Below are 20,674 nucleotides of genomic sequence, written 5' to 3' on the forward strand. Positions count from 1 at the left end.
GCCAGTCCCCTCAGCCACACTGTCATTCTGAGAGCTGTAAGAGGGGTCCTGTTTATTTTGTGAGCTGATGAGAGAAGCACCTAGTTACAGAAGCTGTATGGAGAAGGTGTGTCAAGAAGGCTTCGAATTCAGATAAAACCATCAAAAGCACTTGGAACACTTTGAGTAAAGAAATAAATTGCCGGCCAGGTGCAGAGGCTCATGCCAGTAATCCCAGCACTTTGGGAAGCTGAGGTGGGCAGATCACTTGTGGTCAGGAGTTCAAGACAAACCTGGACAACATGGTAAAACCCCTTCTCTACTAAAAAGGCAAAAATTAGCTGGGTGTGGTGGAGCATGCTTGTAATCCCAGCTACTCAGGAGGCTGAGGTAGGAGAATTGTTTGAACCCAGAAGGCGGAGGTTGCAGTGAGCCGAGATCATGCCATCGCACTCCAGCCTGGGTGACAAAAGCAAAACTCCATCTCAAAAAGATGATGGGTTGACAGGTGCAGTAAACCATCATGGCACATGTATCGATGTAACAAACCTGAACATGCAGTACATATATCCCAGAACTTTCAGTAAAATTTAAAAAAATAATAACTGCCATAATGGGTGAGGGTGGTTCTGCCACTTCAAAGGTCTTCAAAGTCCACCAGACCTACTGATTTTCATGCTTCAGTATGAGAAGAGGCTACACTGGTGATGAATGGCCAGGATTTGGTTGTTTGGAGGCTACACAAAATGTGGGACTGGCAGACCTTTGTTGGAATCCTTGAAGAAGGTGACTGTCCCATTGCATAATCTCTGGAGCTCAGAATCCCTGGACCAGTATATTGAGTAAGGTCTTTTTGGGAACCATACCTACACATCTCTCTGTGTGCTTTCATCGATGAGGTAAGGCTTGTATTATATCTAGCCCAGTGCTGCGGCATATTAGGTGATCTATAATGCACAGCATGCCAGCTGCCCACCCAACCTCCACTCTCCCTGTCCTTGCTCAAAGAGCATTACCCTTCTTTGGGGTAGTGAAGTGCCCAGCTAAAAGACTACTTTTCCAGCTAGATGTGGCCATGTGGCTCAGGGCTGCCCAGGGAAAGGGAGGCATCAGCATTGCATGGGGCTTCAGGAAAGCTACTTAAAGGGATTCATTCAGGATGGCTGCTTTCGCCTCTCCTCTGCTTCTTCTCTGGTTGCTAAACTTGGAATATAGGCATGATGGCTGAAACTGAAGTCATTTGGTGACCTTGACTGGCCTTGAGCTCAGGAGGCAGGCACTTGCTTAATCTAGTTAAGAAGCTAGGTTTCTGTCATCACTGTGGAGATGCTCAGCTACTGACACACCACCTTCAAATTTCCTGGACATAGGACAGAAGTAAACTACTATCCTATATAAACCATGGAGAGTTTTCAAACTTTGATGAATATCAGAATCACCTGGAATACTTGGTTGAAATGACAAACAAAGCCAGGCCCTCCCTCCTCTAAGGAGCCTGGGACTCTGGGTGCTCGAGGATGCTCACATCCACCAAAGTTTGAGGACCACTGCTTCAGGCTTTTCTGTTCTAAGCTGCCCAGCTGGATCTCAAAGTTTCCTTCAGGTATCAGCCTCGATAACTGACAACATGTAGTCAAAAGCAACTTTCTAACTTCCAGTTTCATTCTACTTCTGATTGGAAGCAGAGATTAGATATGAATGGGGTGGCCCACTGCCAAGACCATGTCCCATCTTCCTGTCTAGAAGACGGCAGATGCTGGCAGGTACACTCCCCGCCCGTGGGCTGCCTCCACCTTCCCTCCTGTTTCTGCTACTCTGACCAGCCCCTGGTCTGCTCCTTGGCACTGCCTGGGGCAGCACAGGTGAAAGTTGTGTGGGAACAGTCACCAAAGCATTTCCCTTGGATGTATTAGCCTAAGCCTGAGCAATGCCCAGACCTGGAGTGACGGCTCCAGCCTCTCCTGCTGGCCTTCTTGCCTTGAGGCAAAAACGAATGGATAAGGAAAAATCTAGGCTTCACATCGGGCATGCTTGCCTGCCTTGGGAGCCAGCTGCCCTAGTAAGGGCTTACAGTCCAAGGACAATGTCCAGAGACACCTCTTCCCATTTGCATGTTCAAAGTCAGAGTTTTTCTAAACAAAGTTTTCTGGTCACCTAGTCATCTGTCTGCCTGCCCAACCAGTAGCCTCTTTTCTCCATTTCCATTGTAAAGGATGGTTTTCACTCTCTCTTTCTTCTCTTTCGTAAATCATATCACTTGTTCCTTTTCTTTTTGCTGGGAGAGCAATGTCAGGCATGTGGGTGTGGGCAGAGAAGCTGGCAGACCACCATCTCAAAGAAAAAAGTGCTCTGGACCCACCTAGATATATTCCTTAGACCCCCCACTTACTGAGTTCAGATAGTAAACATAAAAACATCACTTTCTTTTATCTGGCTCTTTCTTTATATTCTGTTGCTGAGACTTAAAGTGACCCCCAACTTCTATCTGCTCTGGGTTAAAGCAGTTGACCAACAGGTAATGCCCTTTGGGATGCCAACTATAGAGGGGAGTCCCACCAGCAAAACAAAGCTCAGCTGAATCACTCAACACACCTACCGCTGAAGGGAACTGGGCCAGGCCTGGGTCCAGGTCCCATGGGCCCCAGGCAGCCTCAGCTAGAAGACCCCAGGGCTCTCAACTGATTGAGGGAAAGTCCATGTCTCTGTTTACCTGGAACCCTCAGGGCCTGTGCTGGAGTAGAGCTGAACTGCTCTCTACTGAAGGTCCACTGTCAGGCAGGGGCTTTGGAAATGCAAGAAGGCTCTGCCTCCAGATAGAGAAACCACCCTTGACATGGGACTCACTTTGTATTTATTTCTGGTAGTGAGTGGAGTTTGAAGAGCTGCCTCCTCCCCCTCGAATGGCATGAACAGCCGTTGGAGATGAGGCTGGGTAGTGTCCGGGCCGGATGGGCTTGGCTGTATCCAACCAGTGGAAAGAAGAGAGAACAGACATTTAGAAAGGCTTACAGCAGCCCAGACACCTACAGGTCACCTGTGACAAATAAAATTCACAAGTCTTATCAACAGTACAATTCTTATCAACCACCAGATCTTTCTGAAAATGGGAAAACTATCAGTATAGTTAGAAAATCCAAGGCATCCAAATATTTAAGGGACAGAAAGAAATTATACATCAATTGGCTCATTTCTAATTTGGGCCAAGAAAAGTTAGGAAAAAAGATTTTCAGTTTTATCTGAAACAGATCATCAGTTCCCATGACTGTCAAGGGCATCTGTGTAGTCCCTGAAATTGGATGCAGAATTCTGCCTGTGATGCTATTTTTTGGGGAGAGGGTCCATAGCTTTTAATAGATTTGCAAAGGGTATGAAATCCTACAAATGCGATTAGCCACTAATCTAAGGTATGATTTAAAACCAGAAACATGAAGCTGCTTGCTGGTTTACAATATATCTGCACAGCAATACCTGATGGGAAATAAATTACACATTATTGGAGATGTTTCAATTAAAGAAAAAAAAGAGGCTGTTTAGAGAATATCCCGAAATTGTTTTTATCCCTGTGGCTCTATCCTGGGAGCTACGACTCTGGCTACACCCTCATTTCCTACATGGGTGAAATGCCCAAATCCATACAGGTCTTGAAGGACCTGAGACTCTAGACCTCCCCAAGTTCTGTGCCAGCCTGTAGCCACGCCCCATCACCGATGCCAGCCTGGTTCTTCCTGGGGTATTTCCAGATCTGCACTTGGAGGCCTTCCCTGGGGCTCTGGCTACATGCAGGCTCCTTCATGATCCCACCAGGTGTAGAACACAGGGGCCCTTCACACCTTGCAGAGAAATATCCTCCTATTCCTGTATTTTATCTAAGAGTATACATATTTATAGCCCATGACCTAGGCCTAGAGCCTTGGCTGCCTTCTCTCTGCCCAGCTCAGAAGTTTTGAGACCACAATGTATGCTGGAATATCTCAGAGTAGAATAATGGGGGTGTCTGACAATTCTATTCCCCCGGGGTGGGTGGGAGGCTGGGGAGGAGAACAGGGTGCAGTGAGGGCTGTGTCCTGCAGGACTGCGTTCTCTTCATCTTTTAGCAAATCTTAGCTGGAAGGCCACCGGAGCTTCTCAAACCCCAGGCACCACGGTGCATGCACATACCGATCTGGGCTGAATGGGCCCTCCTGGCCATGTTCTTGGCCCGCACAGCCTCCTTGATGCGATCCACCTCCTGCTGGTAGCGCTTGCGGTCCCGCATGGCGTTCTCCTTGGCCTCCTTCAGAGCGCTCTCCAGCGCCTTGACACGCTCGGCCGTGGCGCGCAGCCGCTTTTCCAGCTTTGGCAGTTCACAGCGCAGGTCTGCGTTGTCCCGGACCAGCTGGGGCAGCAGGAGGGGAAAGGCAGAGAGTTACCTGGCAGGCTGCACTGTGCAAACCAGAGCAGCCAGAAGCAGCCTCTGCGGCTAACAGGTGGCCCCCGCTAGATCGTCTTTGACACTCCACACAACCATAGAAAGGAAAGGAAAACTCAGACTGTGGGACTCTGGGTTGCTGAACACGTGATTCACGGGTGCAAGGAATGGGGGTGGTGGGGTTACAATTAAAAGCTATTTCCCACCACAGGAAACCTTCGGTCTGACGCAAGATTTTCCTCCTCTTTTGTTTGGGTGTATGTAGGGGAAAGGGGAATTGTGTGAGAAACTTGACCATGTATGAGAATAGTAAATTAGCATGAGAAAGCTAAAGCTAGTTCAAAAGGACTCAGTGAAAAACAAGCATGTTCTGAGCTCTCAGAGGGCTTCCTTCCATGCAGGACCTGCTGCTTACAGTGGCGTGGGGTTTGGACCCAGCTTCACAACATAACCAGAGGCCAAGGGGTAAGAGGAGGAGACGGCACCTTTTTGCTGCCTGAAGAAATAGGCCAGCCCTTGATAGGAGTGGGCTCAAGGGCCAGCTCTTTATGTCCTGGCCATCTGACTTGGTGTAAGTCATTTGACCACAAGCCTCAAGTTTCTCATCTGTAACACAAGTGTACTATATAATAGGGGATCCCGGTGGATGGAGAAAGTTTTGAGAATCAGAAAGTGCTACAGCAAAGTGTACTCCTGCTGGGTCTCCTGCTTTGTTCTCCAAGCACCAGCTCTAGTCCCTGGCAGAGAATAGGTTCTTAATAAATGTTCATTCAATTCATGAATAAAATAATGCATCTTGGCCAGGCACGACGGCTCAGGCCTTTACTCCCAGCACTTTGGGAGGCAGAGGCAGGCGAATCACGAGGTCAGGAGGTCGAGACCAGCCTAGTCAACATGGTGAAACCCAGTCTCTACTAAAAATACAAAAAATTAGCTGGGAGTAGTGTCAAATACCTGTAATCCCAGCTACTCAGAAGGCTGAGGCAGAAGAATCACCTGAACCCAGGAGGCGGAGGCTGTGGTAAGTGGAGATCACACCATTGCATTCCAGCCTGGGTGACAGAGCAAGACTGTCTCAAAAACAAAACAAAACAAAAAAAACCCATGCATCTCAACCTCTCTGGTAGTTTTTGCTTTTGTATTTCTCATCATCAATTTGAATGGCGTCAACCATCTTGACGCTATCATCCTCCCTCTGGGTAAAACAAAATGCCATCATCAGTAATATTGATGAAGACTTAACAAGTCAAAGAGAAATGACATGTCTCAGTCATGTGGTTCAAAAACTTGGGCCGTTTCCATCATATCCTAAGTCCTAAAGAGGGAAAGCAGCCATGAACATACCAACATTTAAACGGAAAGTATCCAAGACAAATGACCTGCCAAAATCACTGATGGGTTTGGACACAGTTATCACTCTCTGTCACTCTAGACAAATGCCAGCGCATCGCAGGCATCCGAGAGAGCGTCTGAGAGCACTAGGAATGGGCAGCTGGGCAGAGAGGGTGCTGGTCCAAGTCCTAGTCCTCCCACTGCGCGATGAAGCAAGGCACCAGTCTGTTTCCCCTTCTGTAAAAATAAAAGACTTGAACCAGCTCAGTGGTGTCCACTTTGCATTCTATGGAGCCTTCAGGTCCACAGAGGTACCACGGAGCTAGATACAGAGGCTAGTTGGTGTCCAAAGTCAGGGGTGGAGGCAGAATGAAAGGACAGGCCTCTGAACTCTTCCCTCTCCAACCCCAGAGAGCTCAAACCCAATTCTTTATATTTGGCTTTGATAAAAGAAAGTCTTTTATATGTAAGAGATGTCACTGAGAACTAAAGGATTTGTAGGGAACCTTTGCAGCCCTTATGTCCTCTGATGGCGTACAGTTCTTTTACCTTCAATCTCAGCACCGTCTATGTACCACGTGGCCAAACTTGGTGGGGCTTGTTTCCAGGAGAGAGGGGGTAAGCAGAGGGGAGCAGGCGGAACTCTCCTACCTGTTTGTGAACCTTGGTGAGCTGCTCCAGGTTATTCTCCAAAAAGGAAATTTTCTGCTTCTGGGCAGCACTGCCCCCTCCATCATCACTGTCCAACTCCACACTCTGTATCAACACCAAGAGGTCAGAAGGACAGGCTGTCACCCACCCACCCTCCACCCCAGGATAATGTGGATGAAAAAAAAAAATCCCCATTCCCACCAAAGGGTATTCTGAAAGCAAAAATAGAGAGGTTTTAAAAGTTAATTAATTTCCCTTATTAGTACAAAAAATGATTTAAGGAGGAGCTATTTTTTAGATAACTAAAAAAAAAACCTTCAAATCTGCTTTTGAAAGTTACAGATGAGGCCAGGTGCAGTGGCTCATGCCTGTAATCCCAGCACTTTGGGAGGCTGAGGTGGGTGGATCACCTGAGGTCAGGAGTTCAAGACCAGCCTGACCCACATGGAGAAACCCCATCTCTACTAGAAAAAAAAAAACATACAAAATTAGCCAGGTGTCGTGGCCCATGCCTGTAATCCCCCAGCTACTTGGGAGGCTGAGGCAGAAGAATCGCTTGAACCCAGGAGGTGGAGGTTGCAGTGAGCCGAGGTTGCACCACTGTACTCCAGGTTGGGCAACAAGAGCAAAACTCTGTCTCGAAAAGACAGTTACAGATGATTTAATCTTCAGTAAAGTATACCTCTCCCTTGCATGTAGTAAATAGAGACTTCTTTTCAAAAGAAAGCATTCCAAACTCATTAAGAAACAACAACTGAGAAAACATAAACCCAAGACCTAAATTTGACTTCAGCCATCATGATGGGATAACAAGTCACCAAGCTTGTAAGCAAGTGTCTGTGATCCCACTGAGAAGTCTTAATGGCCTCTGCTTGTCCCTTCAGCTTCCAAATCTATAAAATTCATTAGTGAATCAGTCCCAAATTAATCACAGCATCCTCTTGCTGGGTAAATTTTTGAAATTTATCAGATCTTGAAATTGGCAAAACACTGCACTCCTGGCAAGCCAAGTGGCACAGATAAATTGGAAAGTACAGGTGCAAATACATCCCCGTGTTCCAAGGTAGCAAAGCATGTTTGCTCTGATTACAAAAGAGACCATCATCCTTTCTCTGAAAGGTAATTGCTACATGAGCATCTCAAACCTGCAGCTCTTCAGTCTAAAACTGAGCTCCCCAAACTTAAGCCTTAGCACTGGGCTCCCCAGGCGAGGGTTAATTGAGACTTAGATTGCCACACCCCAGCCCTAGTCTCTGATTCAGTGGATCTAGGGTAGAGTATGAGAATTTGCATATGTAAACAGTTTCCTAGGTGATGCTGAGGCTGATGGCCGGAGAACCACCGGCAGAAAACTACTGGTCTAAAAGCAGGGCTTTCCTAGAGAGATTTTTTATCGCGAAATCTGGAAGTCTGATCTCAAGCTCCTAACCCTCCCTGAGACCAGAGCCTCCTATGTATGGTCATGGCTTCCACCTCCTTCCTCAGACTGAAACTTTTCAGTCCACATCATAACCTCTGGCCAGGTGCCCTCCCCGTCTAGTCTCCCTGTCCATCACTTTGCTCTGGCTTCACTCTCCTGTCTGGTCCAGGCCCCCATGGTCATTTGTATTTTGGATTGTGTTCACCATGTACTTGCCTAGCAGTTGCCATGCAGGCCTTGAAATTGCCCGGCATTCTCTGCCTTCTTTATTTTCATTTCCAGAATTCTAAACTCGCTTGAACCATGCTGTCAGGGGCCACGCCAAATCCATGCTTCTGACTCAGCACCAACACCACTGCTGAGCACCCTTCTACTCTTCCATCGCACGTCCCCTCCTCCGCTGCCTGAACTGTGTTCTAGTCTTCTTGGGCTTCCCATTCTCTTCCCTACTTTCCCACCAAGGACTGAGCTTCCATACAAACCAAGAAGACCAAAGTCATCAAATGTAACTTCTTTCCACCCTCATGTATTTCCCCACCTATCCTTCCAACTTGACTTCTCCCCTCCTTCCCTCTAGGAATTTGTGTCCCATCTCTCCCTACCAAGCCTACTGAATCCATCCATCTACCCTATTAACCCTCTCCTTCTTAGACCCGACTCCATCTTGGTAAGACATTTGACCTCTTTCCCTTGGCTCCTTCACACTGATACATTCACACATATTTGCACACATATGCACACACTTTTCTTAAACAGTCCTTCCTTCAATCCTACTGTCCCTCTACATAATATGGCCCAGTGTGTTGCATCCATCACTTTTAAATACTTTGAAAGAGTAGTCCTCTTGCTGCCTTCACCTCCTGTTCCTTCCTTAAACCTCTGCAAGCTGCCCGGGGGAGTCACCATCGTAGAGTGTCTCCAGATTGCGGGTGTAGCACGAGGACCGAAAAGGCTCAGATCTAGAGACCCTGGGTTCCAGACCCATCTCTGGCTCTTCCCACCAGTGCAATATTGGGTAAGTTATTTAACATCTGAGCCTAACTCCACATCTGCAAAAACAGGAACACTAAGCACCACTTACATAATTGCTGGGAAAAGCAAATAAAATATTGGATGTTGAAGTGCTTCATAAACTCTGACCTGGCCCCTAATGGCCTCTTAACAAACAAGTAAGAGGCTCTCTTGGTCCAACTTCTCCAGGCTTCCGGGCAATGCTTTCTGAAAAGACTGCTCTAAATGTTTCTGCATCAAGAGCAGTTGCCCTCACACACTGGGGGCCAGAAAAAATATGTGTTCATTTGAAACGAACGCCAGGGAAAGCATTCTGACTTCCTTTTACTAAGAAGGAAAAATCAGATGGGAAAATGTTCCCAAGTATGTTTTGCCTCCAGCACATTCTTTTAATAACATTCTCTGGTGTGAAGTAATTAATTTTTAAGCATAACCAGCCCTGACTTAAGCAAGTGATATTTCTGCTGAAAACAATTCTTCCCGGCCACCTTTGATTTTCTTCTCAGTCCCATTCAGACAAAAGAGAACTCACTTTTTTAACTCGGGTGGTCAGATCCTGGACAAAGAGTTTCCGAAGGTTGTGAAGCGTCTGCAATTCTCGAGACTGGAAGAGAAGATTTTTAAAGGCCACTTCAGTGTAGAAATTCACAGAATTGAAAGCACACCGGGCACCAGATAATTTCCCCAGACTCCTGCATGGACACTTCCCAAGCCCGCCACGGATGCTGCTGGTGCACCCCCTTTCCTGTGATGCCCCCCTACCATGCCCACCCCTGGACCCAGAGTTGTTACTGGAGCACCTTGAAATGCAGAGCCTGAGAACCCAGACCACAAATTGTAAACTGGTAACAAACTCTGCTGATCTGCTGTACTCACAAGGGAACCATACATTGCCTTACCCACAAAAATCCAAAGGTTTCCTCTAAAAAATTCCTACTGGGCCATGTTGTATGAGAATAGATTCCTTTTTTCTTTATTACATAAATGTCACAATGCAATACTAATAAGCTTACATGAAAAGTTAGCCACGATATCTCACCCTAACAGACTGGCATTTTTCATGTTTCCTCACAGGCTTCAGGTGCAAGTCCATACGCTTGTTTGCTTTACAGGACTGAGCTTACAGACGAAGCATTTTGCAGACTCTCCTCCTGGGTGGCCGTGGGCGAGCTAGCTCACCTTTCTGTGCCTCAGTTTTCTTATTGGTAACATGAGAATAAAAACAGTGGTTACCTCATCATTAAATGAGATGAACCTTATCATGCTCTTAGAACACTTCCTGGCACATATTAAGTGCTCAGTAAACATGACTGGCATGAATTTATTGATGCATATTACCTATCATAAAAGCCATTTCATTAAGCTTGTAGTGCTTCCTTTTATTGTTGTTGTTAAAACTTTCACTGTATTTAACTTCTTGGGGGCATTTTTCTCCTTCATTTTGGATTATTTTCTACAAATGAACCTTTAGGAATTAGATTACTGAGACAAGAGCCTGAGCCAAATCTGGTGACCTTTGTTAACAAGATCAGAAGATCAAATATTTCCTTCGGTTCAAGTCTCCATGTATTTACTATAGGAGATATGATGAGTTTCTTGCAACATATTTTCCCAAAAAGGAAGAGGAGAGAGCTAAATTCTGCATGCAAACTTTTCTATTTGTCTAAATTGACCTACTCTAACACAGAATTTCAAGGGATGCAACTCACACATGCTCACATCCAAAAGGAGGAAACAGAGCATAAAGCTATGGAAACACTAAGTTTCTTGCAATAAAGCTTCTCTATTTAAGGTCTTATTATTGGGTCCAATTCCATGTTGAAATAAGAAGGACTTGACGTCAGTTGTGTCTTCGGATGAGGTAAATTACTTTCTGCAGGAAACCAAATGGATCTGTGATTATGAATAATGTGCACATAGGACCTGTCTGAAGCTGTGCCACCTTCCAACCCAGGGGCAGGGGTGCAGCACTCACTATTTTGCAGACACACTGTCCCAGGCCCTGCCAGAGGGAGCTTAGCCCAGATACCCTGTTTCTTAACACCTGCTGCGCCCACCCTGCATGCTCTCTCATGCTCTCTTGCTCTCACTCTCACTCTCTCGTCAGTGGTTTTATTACTGATTGAACTGTAATCACAGTTCACATTTTGCATGAAAACACCACCACACCAAAGGGGAATGAGAACAGAAGACAGAATGAAAACAGTGCTCTGTCCAAGGGCCAGGCATTTCCTGGAGAATAAATACCAGATATAGAGTCCTGAGTTTGGCAACTTTCTCTCACTGTTGTCTGTTTTTAGGTGGATTCAATGATAAACAGTTTGGGAAGGGTAGTACAAAACATTTAAAAATCACTTGTCTTTTGTATTTATGCACACTGTGCTTAGGCAACTATCATTCGGCCTCCTGTGGCAATGATATTTTTTTTTCCTCCATCACATTCATGATCATCCCTCCGGCTCCCCATGCACTTCCTGTTCACATCACAGGTTGCCACCCTCCATGCCAAAGCTCAAGGCTCAGCTTCCTGTCACAGTGGACAGCAAGGGCAGGACTAGCAAGGAGGGAATACAAATCCCATCAGTGCAGCCAGAGAAGGGCTCCTGCCCCAAAGCCCAGGCAGTGTCCAGTTCCAGCGAGTCTGCTGCCCGGGGCCCAGGGATGCCCAGACGGCCAGTGGGCCTTTTCCACCACTGTCCCCTGGAACGGGCTTCCCAGGCATTCACCCCCTGGCCAGCAGGTTCCATGCCCTGCCCACCCCACCCAAACACTCCCAGAGGCAGAACAGTCCCTGCGCCGAGGAGGGCGGCAGAACAGTCAGCCAAGGACAGCTCGTCTATTTCTGAAGAACATTTACGGCTCGGGGAGGATTCCAAGGCTGAGTGAAAACATCCGAGTCTAAAATTGCATACAGTGCAGGGCTCCAATCTTGGATTTTAAAAGTGTGCATGCGACGCGTGTGGGTGGCAAGTGAGAGTGAGGGAGAGAATGTGAGTGCCACGAAGCCAGTGGGTCTGTCCACGTGCACAGCAGGGCGAGGGTGCCCGTGGAACTGTGCCCAGCGTGGGATGGACAGCGGATGGGCGGGGAGATGAGAGGAACTAGTAAGGAAAATACGTCATTCAAAAGACGCAAAAGACCACTCAAACTTCAGAAAAGGCAAAAGAGCTGATAAAACGTTCTTTAAATATCACACTCCTGAGAGTATGAGAGCAGAAAGCCTGTGAGTCGGTGAGCATGGAAATGTGTGTGCGTGTGAGCGGAGGTGGGTGTGAGGGTGAACGAGTGTACAAGGGTGGTGTGTGTGAACATGCCTGCATTCGTGTGGGGGGAGTGTCCCAAGAGAGCATCTGTGCAAGATGTACAAGGGAGTGTGAATATGGGTGTGGGTGTGAGTGAAGGCAAGCAAGGGGAGTGAGGGTGAGCAACTGCATGAGAGTGTTGTGTGTGTGAATGTGCCAGTGAAGAAGTGTGGACGATCAGTTGTGTGTGTGCCTGCAAGTGTGCATGTCCTGTGTGTTGTAAGTGCTCATGTGTGGAGACACATGCAGGAGTGAGTGAGACTGAGCAGAGGCATGAGGGCATGAGCAGCTGACTGTGTGTGGGCAAGGGCCTTTGAGTCCCTGTGTGAGTGTGTTATGTGCTCATGTGCCTTGAGTTGTAGCTGTGAGTGAGACTGAAAGAGGGCGTGGATGGGTAGGGACAGTGGGGTGAGAGTGCCTGAGAACTCACAGGTATGAAGGAAGAAAGCATCCAAAAATATTTCATTGATATCAGGGATCTCTGGCTGGTGGTAATACAGTGAAATTGTAATGTTCAATATTTTTCTGAATTTCTATAATTATCTATAATGAGGATTATCACTTCTCTGGTAAAACAGATGTAGATAAAGCAATTTTGTGGCTTTGTTTCAGGTTCCCTTGCCGGCTCCCTCCACAAGCTCCTCCTCCATATTCGAAAGACCCAGCTTCCTTTGGACACAGGCATCTTCTGTCTCCAATGGCTGGTGCCCGCATTTCCTCTCCCCGGCTTCAAGGTGCAGCAAATACTACTAGTCCAGGGGCCAGGGCACAGTCTCGGGGCCAGACTGAGGTAACTGACCACCACCAGTGTGGGGTCACCAGGTCCTTGGAGATGGCTCAGTCCCTCACAGATCCACATGACACATGAACGGAGCCAAAATGGATGACTGTGTCTAAACAACAGTTTCTCTCTGTCGTTGAATCATGTGAAATGTCTGAACGTGTTTTCACCAAATGGAGAGGCTATGTTGGAATGGTCTGTCTCAAAGCACAGGCTGTGGGGCATGGAGCCAGGCAGCTATCCCACAGAGCAGCTGAAATGGAAGCCGACCAGAGGAGATGACGCCAATGAACCCAGACACAGGACAGAGAAAAACAGCCAACGTTTCAAATAACCAGCCCTTCCAAAGGTAAGGTGGGCCTGTCACTCCTCCACCCAAAGCCCTACCAGCCTCAAGGTTTTACCTGGCCTGCATCACTGCAGGCTTTACCTTGCTCACCTTGTATCCATGTCCCTCCCTCAGCCACACAGACCTCCCTGCCAGCCCCCAACATGATAGTCCTGACAGTGCTGGGCTTATCTCCAGGCCTTGGCATAAGCTGTTGCCTCTGCCTGGAATGCTCTCCCCCACACATCTCTGTGGCTCACTTCTGCTTCGAGTCCCTGCTAAATGCTCACATGCTCAGGGAGCCTCCCCTAGTCACCACCCTATGCATGTTCTGATAGAGTGCAAGATTTGCTTCCTTATTTTTTATCGTCTCTCCCAGCTAAAGGTAAGCTTCACGAGGGAAGGGATCTTATCGCTGTTGTTTATGGGTATATTCAAGCACCTTGGAGAATGCCAGCCCTTAGGAGATGCTCAATAAATATCTGTTGAATGTTGAGTGGAAGTATGTCACAAAGTGCAGGGCTGTAAAATTGCTGAGTTGCAATTCAGCTTAATTCTCACTCTGGGGCTCCAGGTTACTGCTCTAAGGATGAATGGATTGGTTGATTGATTCTGTGAAGAGCTGAGGAATAAATTCTACAAATCCTACTTTTCCACACAATGTCTTATCTAAAATATTACACAGAAAGGTGTGCATGGATAAAATTTTGGAATAAACAATCCAACCAATCACAAACGAATCCGGTCTTGGAGATGAAAATAAATTGGGAAACGTCCTGACATACCACTGTCTCCTCCAGCCCTTTGAGGTCTTCTCTGGCTTGTTCCCTTTTATCATTCAGCAATCTGGGGGGAAAAAAAACAAACCCACAGATCACCAGAGGGGACTCAGAGGTTTCAGCACATACTATTTGCATCCATAGATAAATCAACAAAACCAACCAACAAGCACACAAATAGCCATTGTCTGTTTTTAAATTAGCCTGATCTAACCAGAATATCACGGGGATGAGAGAAAATAGAGGAAATATTTAGAGTGCACTCACAAGAGCTTTTCCAGTTTCATTTCTCTCTCTTGGTCCTCTATTTTCAGCTTGTTATAATCAGAACTGAGCTTCTCCTGTTCCAGTTGCAGTTTCTGATTCAAACTGAAATTGGGAGGAAAAAGCAATATATTCCACATCAGTCTGAAATTCTGAGTCATCCAGCTAAAACCGTGGTTCTGTTCCAACCCCATTAGGTCTGTACAATAAAAGCAGTAATTCTGCAGGATTTGGAGGGATCAGAGAACAGTCACACAGCTTCCTCCCTGCCCAAGTGAAAACTAATTTCTGGGGTGCATCTAAGAGGCATGAAACATAAGGCTTTGAGGATGTATTTATAGTTTGCTTGCGCAAGAGCTTCAGGGAAAAATATGAGATGGGAGAAGGGCTGATATTTTAAAACAGAGAACCCATATCAGAAGAACTCTGCTTCCTCGGCCCCTCCGACGGCATGCACTCACTTGGGGAACCTCATTTGGCCATTTCCACCTTCCTTCCCTTCTGGTATGATATTCTAAAAATATCTCCCAAGTCCAAATGCCTCACGGACACAGGCACAGTTCCTGCCCTCGAGGAGTCGGTACAGAAAGAGGAATTAGGAAGAGAAGACAGCCTGGGCTCTGCTGCAGACAGAAACTTTCCATCTGGTTGAGGGTGTTTGGTCAACCTTTATATCAGCCCAGGACTCATACCACCTTTCCTAGAGCCTCAACTAAGCGCCTGTAAAGGAACAGTTATGCACTACCGGAAGGAAAGCCCAGAGTCCATTTGAAAGGTACAGGCCTGGGAAGCTCCCCTACCTCCTAACTCACTCACCAACCATCTTCCCCCTCCCTTCCAGGTGAATACGTGAGGGTCATTAATCAGAAAAATGAACATGAGGCATCCCTGAATGGGAAAGCATAACTTGGCAACAGCAGGTGGGTGGCCTGGGAGGAGAAACGGAGGGAGGAGGCTAAGTGCCTTCCTTCTGGGACTGGGCACTCAGCCTGGGTCACACCATTTAGACTTTTGCTTGGGTTACCAATCTCCTCTTTTAAAATGCAAATGCTCCTTTCCAGCAGCTCACACACATTGAAAAGGGACTTGGATCAGTAGTCTGGAGAATTAAAGTCTAACTCCAATCCGATTTCCTATTTAGCAATGTGACCTTACGTAAATCATTTCACTTTGCTTCCTATATAGAAATGTTTCTTCATCTACAGAGAGCAAGAGGGGAGGGAACAGTGCAGACCTTGGGTGGGGTGGGGGTGGGGAGGTCAGCATTTCAATATAATTGGTTTTCTTTGTAATCCCGGGTCTTTTATTCAGAGCACTCAAAAACATTATTCTGAAGGAGCAGAGGGCATGTCAGAGGCCACCAGACAAGGCAGCAGCACAGCATGAGGGGGTGTCACTACGTCACTAGAGACAAACTGCAATGATGCCATCCTGGTGGCAGCGCCACAGGTTGCTGGTACCTCCACCTGCACAGACACCTAAGAAGTGGGCACATTGAACCAGGTGGCTGGGGTGGTGCAGTGAGCGTGTATGTGTAGGGGAGAAGGGGAGGCAGTGGTACTTGACTGCCTTCTCAGGAGTGTTTATTAACCTACCAGAACCCTGGAGTCAGGACCAGTTTGTTTTGTTTTGTTTTGTTTTGTTTTGTTTTGTTTTGTTTTGGTGCTTTCATTACAGATACTCCTCACATCTACTGGGCATGCATCCATCCAGCGGAGTTACCTAAGTGACCCTGGCCCTCGGGGACTAGGAAAGGCAGCTGGGCCTGCCTTCCACCTGCCATGCCAGGCTCGGCTCCAGATGGGAGAACAGACCTTGGAAGCAGCACGCCCAGCCTGCTGTGTCACCAGGGCAGTGCCCATGGGGCAAGGTGAGTAGGACCCTTGGCTAAGAGCCACGTCCTTCCAGGATGCCCTAAGAGGACCAAGGCATGACCACCCCATGCCCCTGGAGCCCTGGGCCAACTCACTCCCGAATTTCATCAATGATTTTCTGCTTCTCCTCAATTTCGTCTCGGAGTCTGGACAGCTGCTTCTGGTGCGCTTCCCGGTGGCTCTCCATCTGCTGCTCCAGCGCCTTCTGCAGCCCAGGCCAAGAGAACATGTTCATCCACTCACTGGCACTCAGCCCACTCTACCTGGATCCACATCTACCTCCTACCCTGTGTCCCGCAGAGGTCAGATCCCAAAACTGGGGGCAATCCTGGCTCTTGTGCTCCCAGGACCCAGCCTTGCTTTATTGGGACAACAAAACCCAAGATCGGTTATAAAACCAAGTGGGTCCTAGGAGCCAATTAGTCCACTAACTAAACAAAAAACATTCCCTTGACCTTCTGCAGCCCACCCTGAGCTTCTCCAGGAAGGACAGTCAGACACCACCAACCTCTCCCTATCCAAGTAACCTCAGACAAGCCCGTAACCTGTGTGAGCTGCACCCCCTCACCTGTGAATTGAGATAAGAGCCCCTGCCCTTCCCGCTGCACAGATTCATGATGATGTTCAAAGGAGACCTTTCTGCAAAGCACTCTGAAAACAGGAGAGGGACTCACACAAGGCGTGACTTTATTCTGCTGGCTGGAGCAGGGACATGCCGTGGACATCACTTTAACTGTGGGCTTTGACTCAGTGAGGCTCATAGTTTGCCTACAACTAATCAAAATCCTCCATCTTCTCCTGTCTCATTTTATTCACCTAAAAGTCTTACTTCCCAATCAATTTTCCTTTACCCTTTAAAATGCGGCCAAAATAAAAATCTCTATGTTTAAGATGGAAACTCAAATCTGGTGTGTTCTTTATAAAGGTTGGAGAAAAAAAATCTTAGATGTTAACTCTGACAAAAGAGCCCATGCAGTGATTGGGAGTGCTACCCTTTCCCTCTTCATCAGGAATGGGGAAGACAACCGTATTAACACAACTTAACCATCCTCTACAGACATGTTGGGGTCTCTGTTCATTTCTAAGCCAGGCCACACTCTGAGATCAACTCTGAATACCCCACAGTGGACCTCCTCCCCTCCCCTCTACACTGCCATACACGGATCTAAAGCTGACAGGTTTTCCTGAAATAAGCATTTCCAGTTCAAATGCATCACATGCACACTGGGCTTGACGGTAGGGGCGGCCACACACACCTTCATTTCCTCCGCATCCTGCAACCGCGTCAGATGTTCCTTCTCCTTATCCTGGAAGCTGACTTCGTGCATTTTTTCTGTTTTGAATTTTAAATGATTATTTAAGATTTAACTAGCAGGATTCACACCCAAAAGCAAAAATTAAAACAAAACAAAAAAAAAAAAAACAAGAAAAATGGCAACAGAGTGAAACATCAGCTTATGTCAGCAGTTACAACCGTGGCGTAAAGGGACAGGTAAGGACTTCTGGCTAAAGCCAAGGCTGACCCCTGCCGTGGCATTCCTTCCGTGGGGGAGTGCAGCAACTATAGGGGAAAATGCTCACTGGGGATGGCCCTCCTAGGACTGCACTTCAGCTTCATGTCACCACCCACCTGGGAGGGCTTGTCTCCCACCTGGTCTCTGTGAGCAACCCAAGGTCATGTGCATATACTGGGCTTGCAGATGAGAAAGCCCTCTGTGACTGTTAGGTGGCCTGTGGACCCAGGCCATGATGGGATTTCCAGAAAGACCTAATTTACCTCCCATGGGTAGGCTGTTTATTCTCTAAGAAGCTGGGGCAGAAGGATGGGAACAAGGAAATAGAAGTATAATACAACACTTCTGAGATTAAACCAGAAGGCCCCACATTTGGGGCAGGGCTGCAGTGTGGCACTCCTGTCTCAGCATATGCTTGGTCGATGGCGCTCCCTGAATGCCAGGTGCAATGAGCAGCCCCAGCTGGGGAGTTGGGGTGCCAGGGAGCAGAGTGGTTTACAACAGTGACATTTAACTCATTATTTCTCCATAGTCTGTTCTACTTTAGGTTTCCTTGTCTCTATTTTATTTCAACTACGTGGCCCCAGTGCAGAAAACATTATTTTCCACGTGCAGTTTTTGATGGTGCACCTATTCCAAACCACACAAAGAACATGTGACAAGATTAGAGCAGAGAGTGGGCATGTTCACATCAGACACAAAATGTATTTACTGAGCAAACTCAAATACAGGATAAAAAAACTGGTAACAGCATCACCAATCCCAACTACCTTATCACAACTGCTTTTATTTTAAACATTAATTTCTAGGAACACAAACATCTATTCTTCCCCCCACCCCACCCCGCCGAGACCTGCTATGCTGCCCAGGCTGGAGTGCAGTGGCGAGATCTCGGCTCACTACAACCTCTGCCTCCCCGGTTCAAGCGGCTCTCCTGCCTCAGCCTCCCAAGTAGCTGGGATTACAGACGTGCATCACCACACCCAGCTAATTTTTGTATTTTTAGTAGAGACAGTTTTTCACCGTATTGGCCAGGCTGCTCTTGAACTCCTGACCTTGTGATCCACCCATCTCAGCCTCCCAAAGTGCTGGGATTACAGGCATGAGCCACTGCACTCAGCCACATCCATTCATTTTTAAGAGTTATAACCATAGTAAAGATACAATGATATATTGTAATTTTCACCTAACATTGCATCATAAACATTGCTGCACACCTTCTTGTATATCGTGTGAAAAATAAAACGTTCTATTAAATAACACACCACAGTGTGCTAACTATTAGACATTTAGATGGCTTCCTTTTTTGCTGATCTAAAATTCTGTAATGAATATGAGATGTGATAATCAAAAGGTATGAAAAATGTTACAATTATTAATATATATTTTCAAGTGGCTTTCTAAAAGAAATCTAAGAATTTTCATTGCAACCCATAATATATACGCTCTAATTTCACATTGCATAGCACATACATTCTTAATCCTGTTCTAGTTTCTGCATTGCCAGTCCCTTCTCTTAAATGTCTGCTTCTATTCATTCATATTCATGAAGTGCTTCCTATGTGTGAGGACCTCTCTAAGCTCAGGAGGTCACGAGGCTGGCCGGCAAAGGGAAGAACTCGTTCAAGGGGGCGCCAGGAAATCCACAGCAGTTCAAACTTTATATTAAGAGTAACAGCATGCCATAGAGGAATTAGAAGCATAGGGCTGGAGCAAGAGAGAATATGAATTTTAGAATCCTCCCTTGGGATGCCACACAGTGGCTGGCCCAAAGCAGGCTGGGGGTGGGGACTGTAGCCACAGTCCTTGGTTAGCCTGGACAGTGAACCAGAGGCGCCTCTGGCAGGTGGAATGGACAGGCTCTGGTGACCAAGGAGAGACAGGAGGTAGGGAGTGGAGGATTCTGATTTGGGTAGCTGGGTAGACTGTGGGGAAATGGGAAGATGAGCAGATTCAGTGGGGGAATGGTCTCTTAGAAATCTCTCCTTTTTTTCTAGTTATGCTATTGTTTGCAAAAGACCTAGAAATGCTTTAACTGAACAAAACTAAAATCTTGATTCCAGCCAAGGAAATCAAGGAAAGCCACTTGAAAATATGTATTAATAATTGTAACATTTTAATCAGAGGCTGTCTGACTTAGGCCAGGTGTTCATGTGGTAGACAAATATTTACCTTGGGCTCGGAGCTTGGCCAGCTCTTCGCTGAGTGAGTCCTGGGACTCTTCTAACTGTCTCCTCTTCTGTTCCATGTTCTGCATGTAGTCTGTCAGAGACTTGATCTTGGCTTCGTGCTTTAAACAAGCAAAATAGAAGAGTGAATGACTAGCAAGTGGTCACCCAGGCTGGCCTAACTTCTAGGCAGATGGAAAATGTGTACAGAACACTCCCCTCTCCAGATCTAGGGAGCTCACCCTTAGGCTGAATGTAAACAAAGAGCATTTCAGCTGGAAAACTGATTCCTTAGATCACATCAGAAAATAAAGAGCCATAGTTTCTGTTACTTTCTATTACTTTTGAAACTCAGGGAATAATGGAATCTTTGCCATGTATGAATTGCAGCAAAGTCCCAACCAGCAGCTAATGGAAGCTGTGTTTATTGTTGATGTAGAAAGAGAACTTTGTAACAAACATTCCTTAAACTCAACGCATCCTAATACTCTTGACCCAGATCTCATACAGCAAACTCAGTGTCACTCTGAGGCCTGGACAATTCGGAGCACCCCATGGGCCCTCCTCTGGTTGCACCCCACTCCACTAAGCAAAGAGTTCACAGGCCAAGGGAGCATGTCCACCCGAACCTATGTCCCTGTAGGCCACACTCAAGAGTACTGGAGACCTAGAAACTTCCTACTCCAGGTCTGAAGGCCAGAGCTGGCACTATCTCTTCCTTACCCATTCGTACAAATAGCAGCTGACATCCAACAGTTTCACCAGTTCACAGTGGGTGCAAAAGGGACTTGGACATGGAACTGGTATGTCCAGCTTGAAAGAGAAGAGGGTGGGCCACAGGCCATGGGGTCTCTATTAGTACC

General features: G+C 46.9%; 1 protein-coding gene across 1 annotated transcript in view; it reads right to left on the bottom strand.

The window, feature by feature from the left end:
* KIF5C (kinesin family member 5C) overlaps positions 1-20,674 on the bottom strand; it is a 155,707-nt gene that overhangs the window by 12,242 nt on the left and 122,791 nt on the right. Inside the window, exons 17-25 of the mRNA XM_002749445.7 lie at positions 19,816-19,933; positions 17,386-17,462; positions 16,225-16,334; positions 14,259-14,360; positions 13,998-14,058; positions 9,334-9,405; positions 6,371-6,475; positions 4,138-4,354; positions 2,824-2,937 (exon numbers count right to left, since the gene is read on the bottom strand). Coding sequence (XP_002749491.3) covers positions 2,831-2,937; positions 4,138-4,354; positions 6,371-6,475; positions 9,334-9,405; positions 13,998-14,058; positions 14,259-14,360; positions 16,225-16,334; positions 17,386-17,462; positions 19,816-19,933 — 969 coding nt within the window. The 3' untranslated portion in view covers positions 2,824-2,830. The remainder of the gene's footprint in view (positions 1-2,823; positions 2,938-4,137; positions 4,355-6,370; positions 6,476-9,333; positions 9,406-13,997; positions 14,059-14,258; positions 14,361-16,224; positions 16,335-17,385; positions 17,463-19,815; positions 19,934-20,674) is intronic.

This window comes from Callithrix jacchus, chromosome 6 (assembly GCF_049354715.1).
Source record: "Callithrix jacchus isolate 240 chromosome 6, calJac240_pri, whole genome shotgun sequence".
In the NCBI taxonomy this organism is placed as follows: domain Eukaryota; kingdom Metazoa; phylum Chordata; class Mammalia; order Primates; family Cebidae; genus Callithrix; species Callithrix jacchus.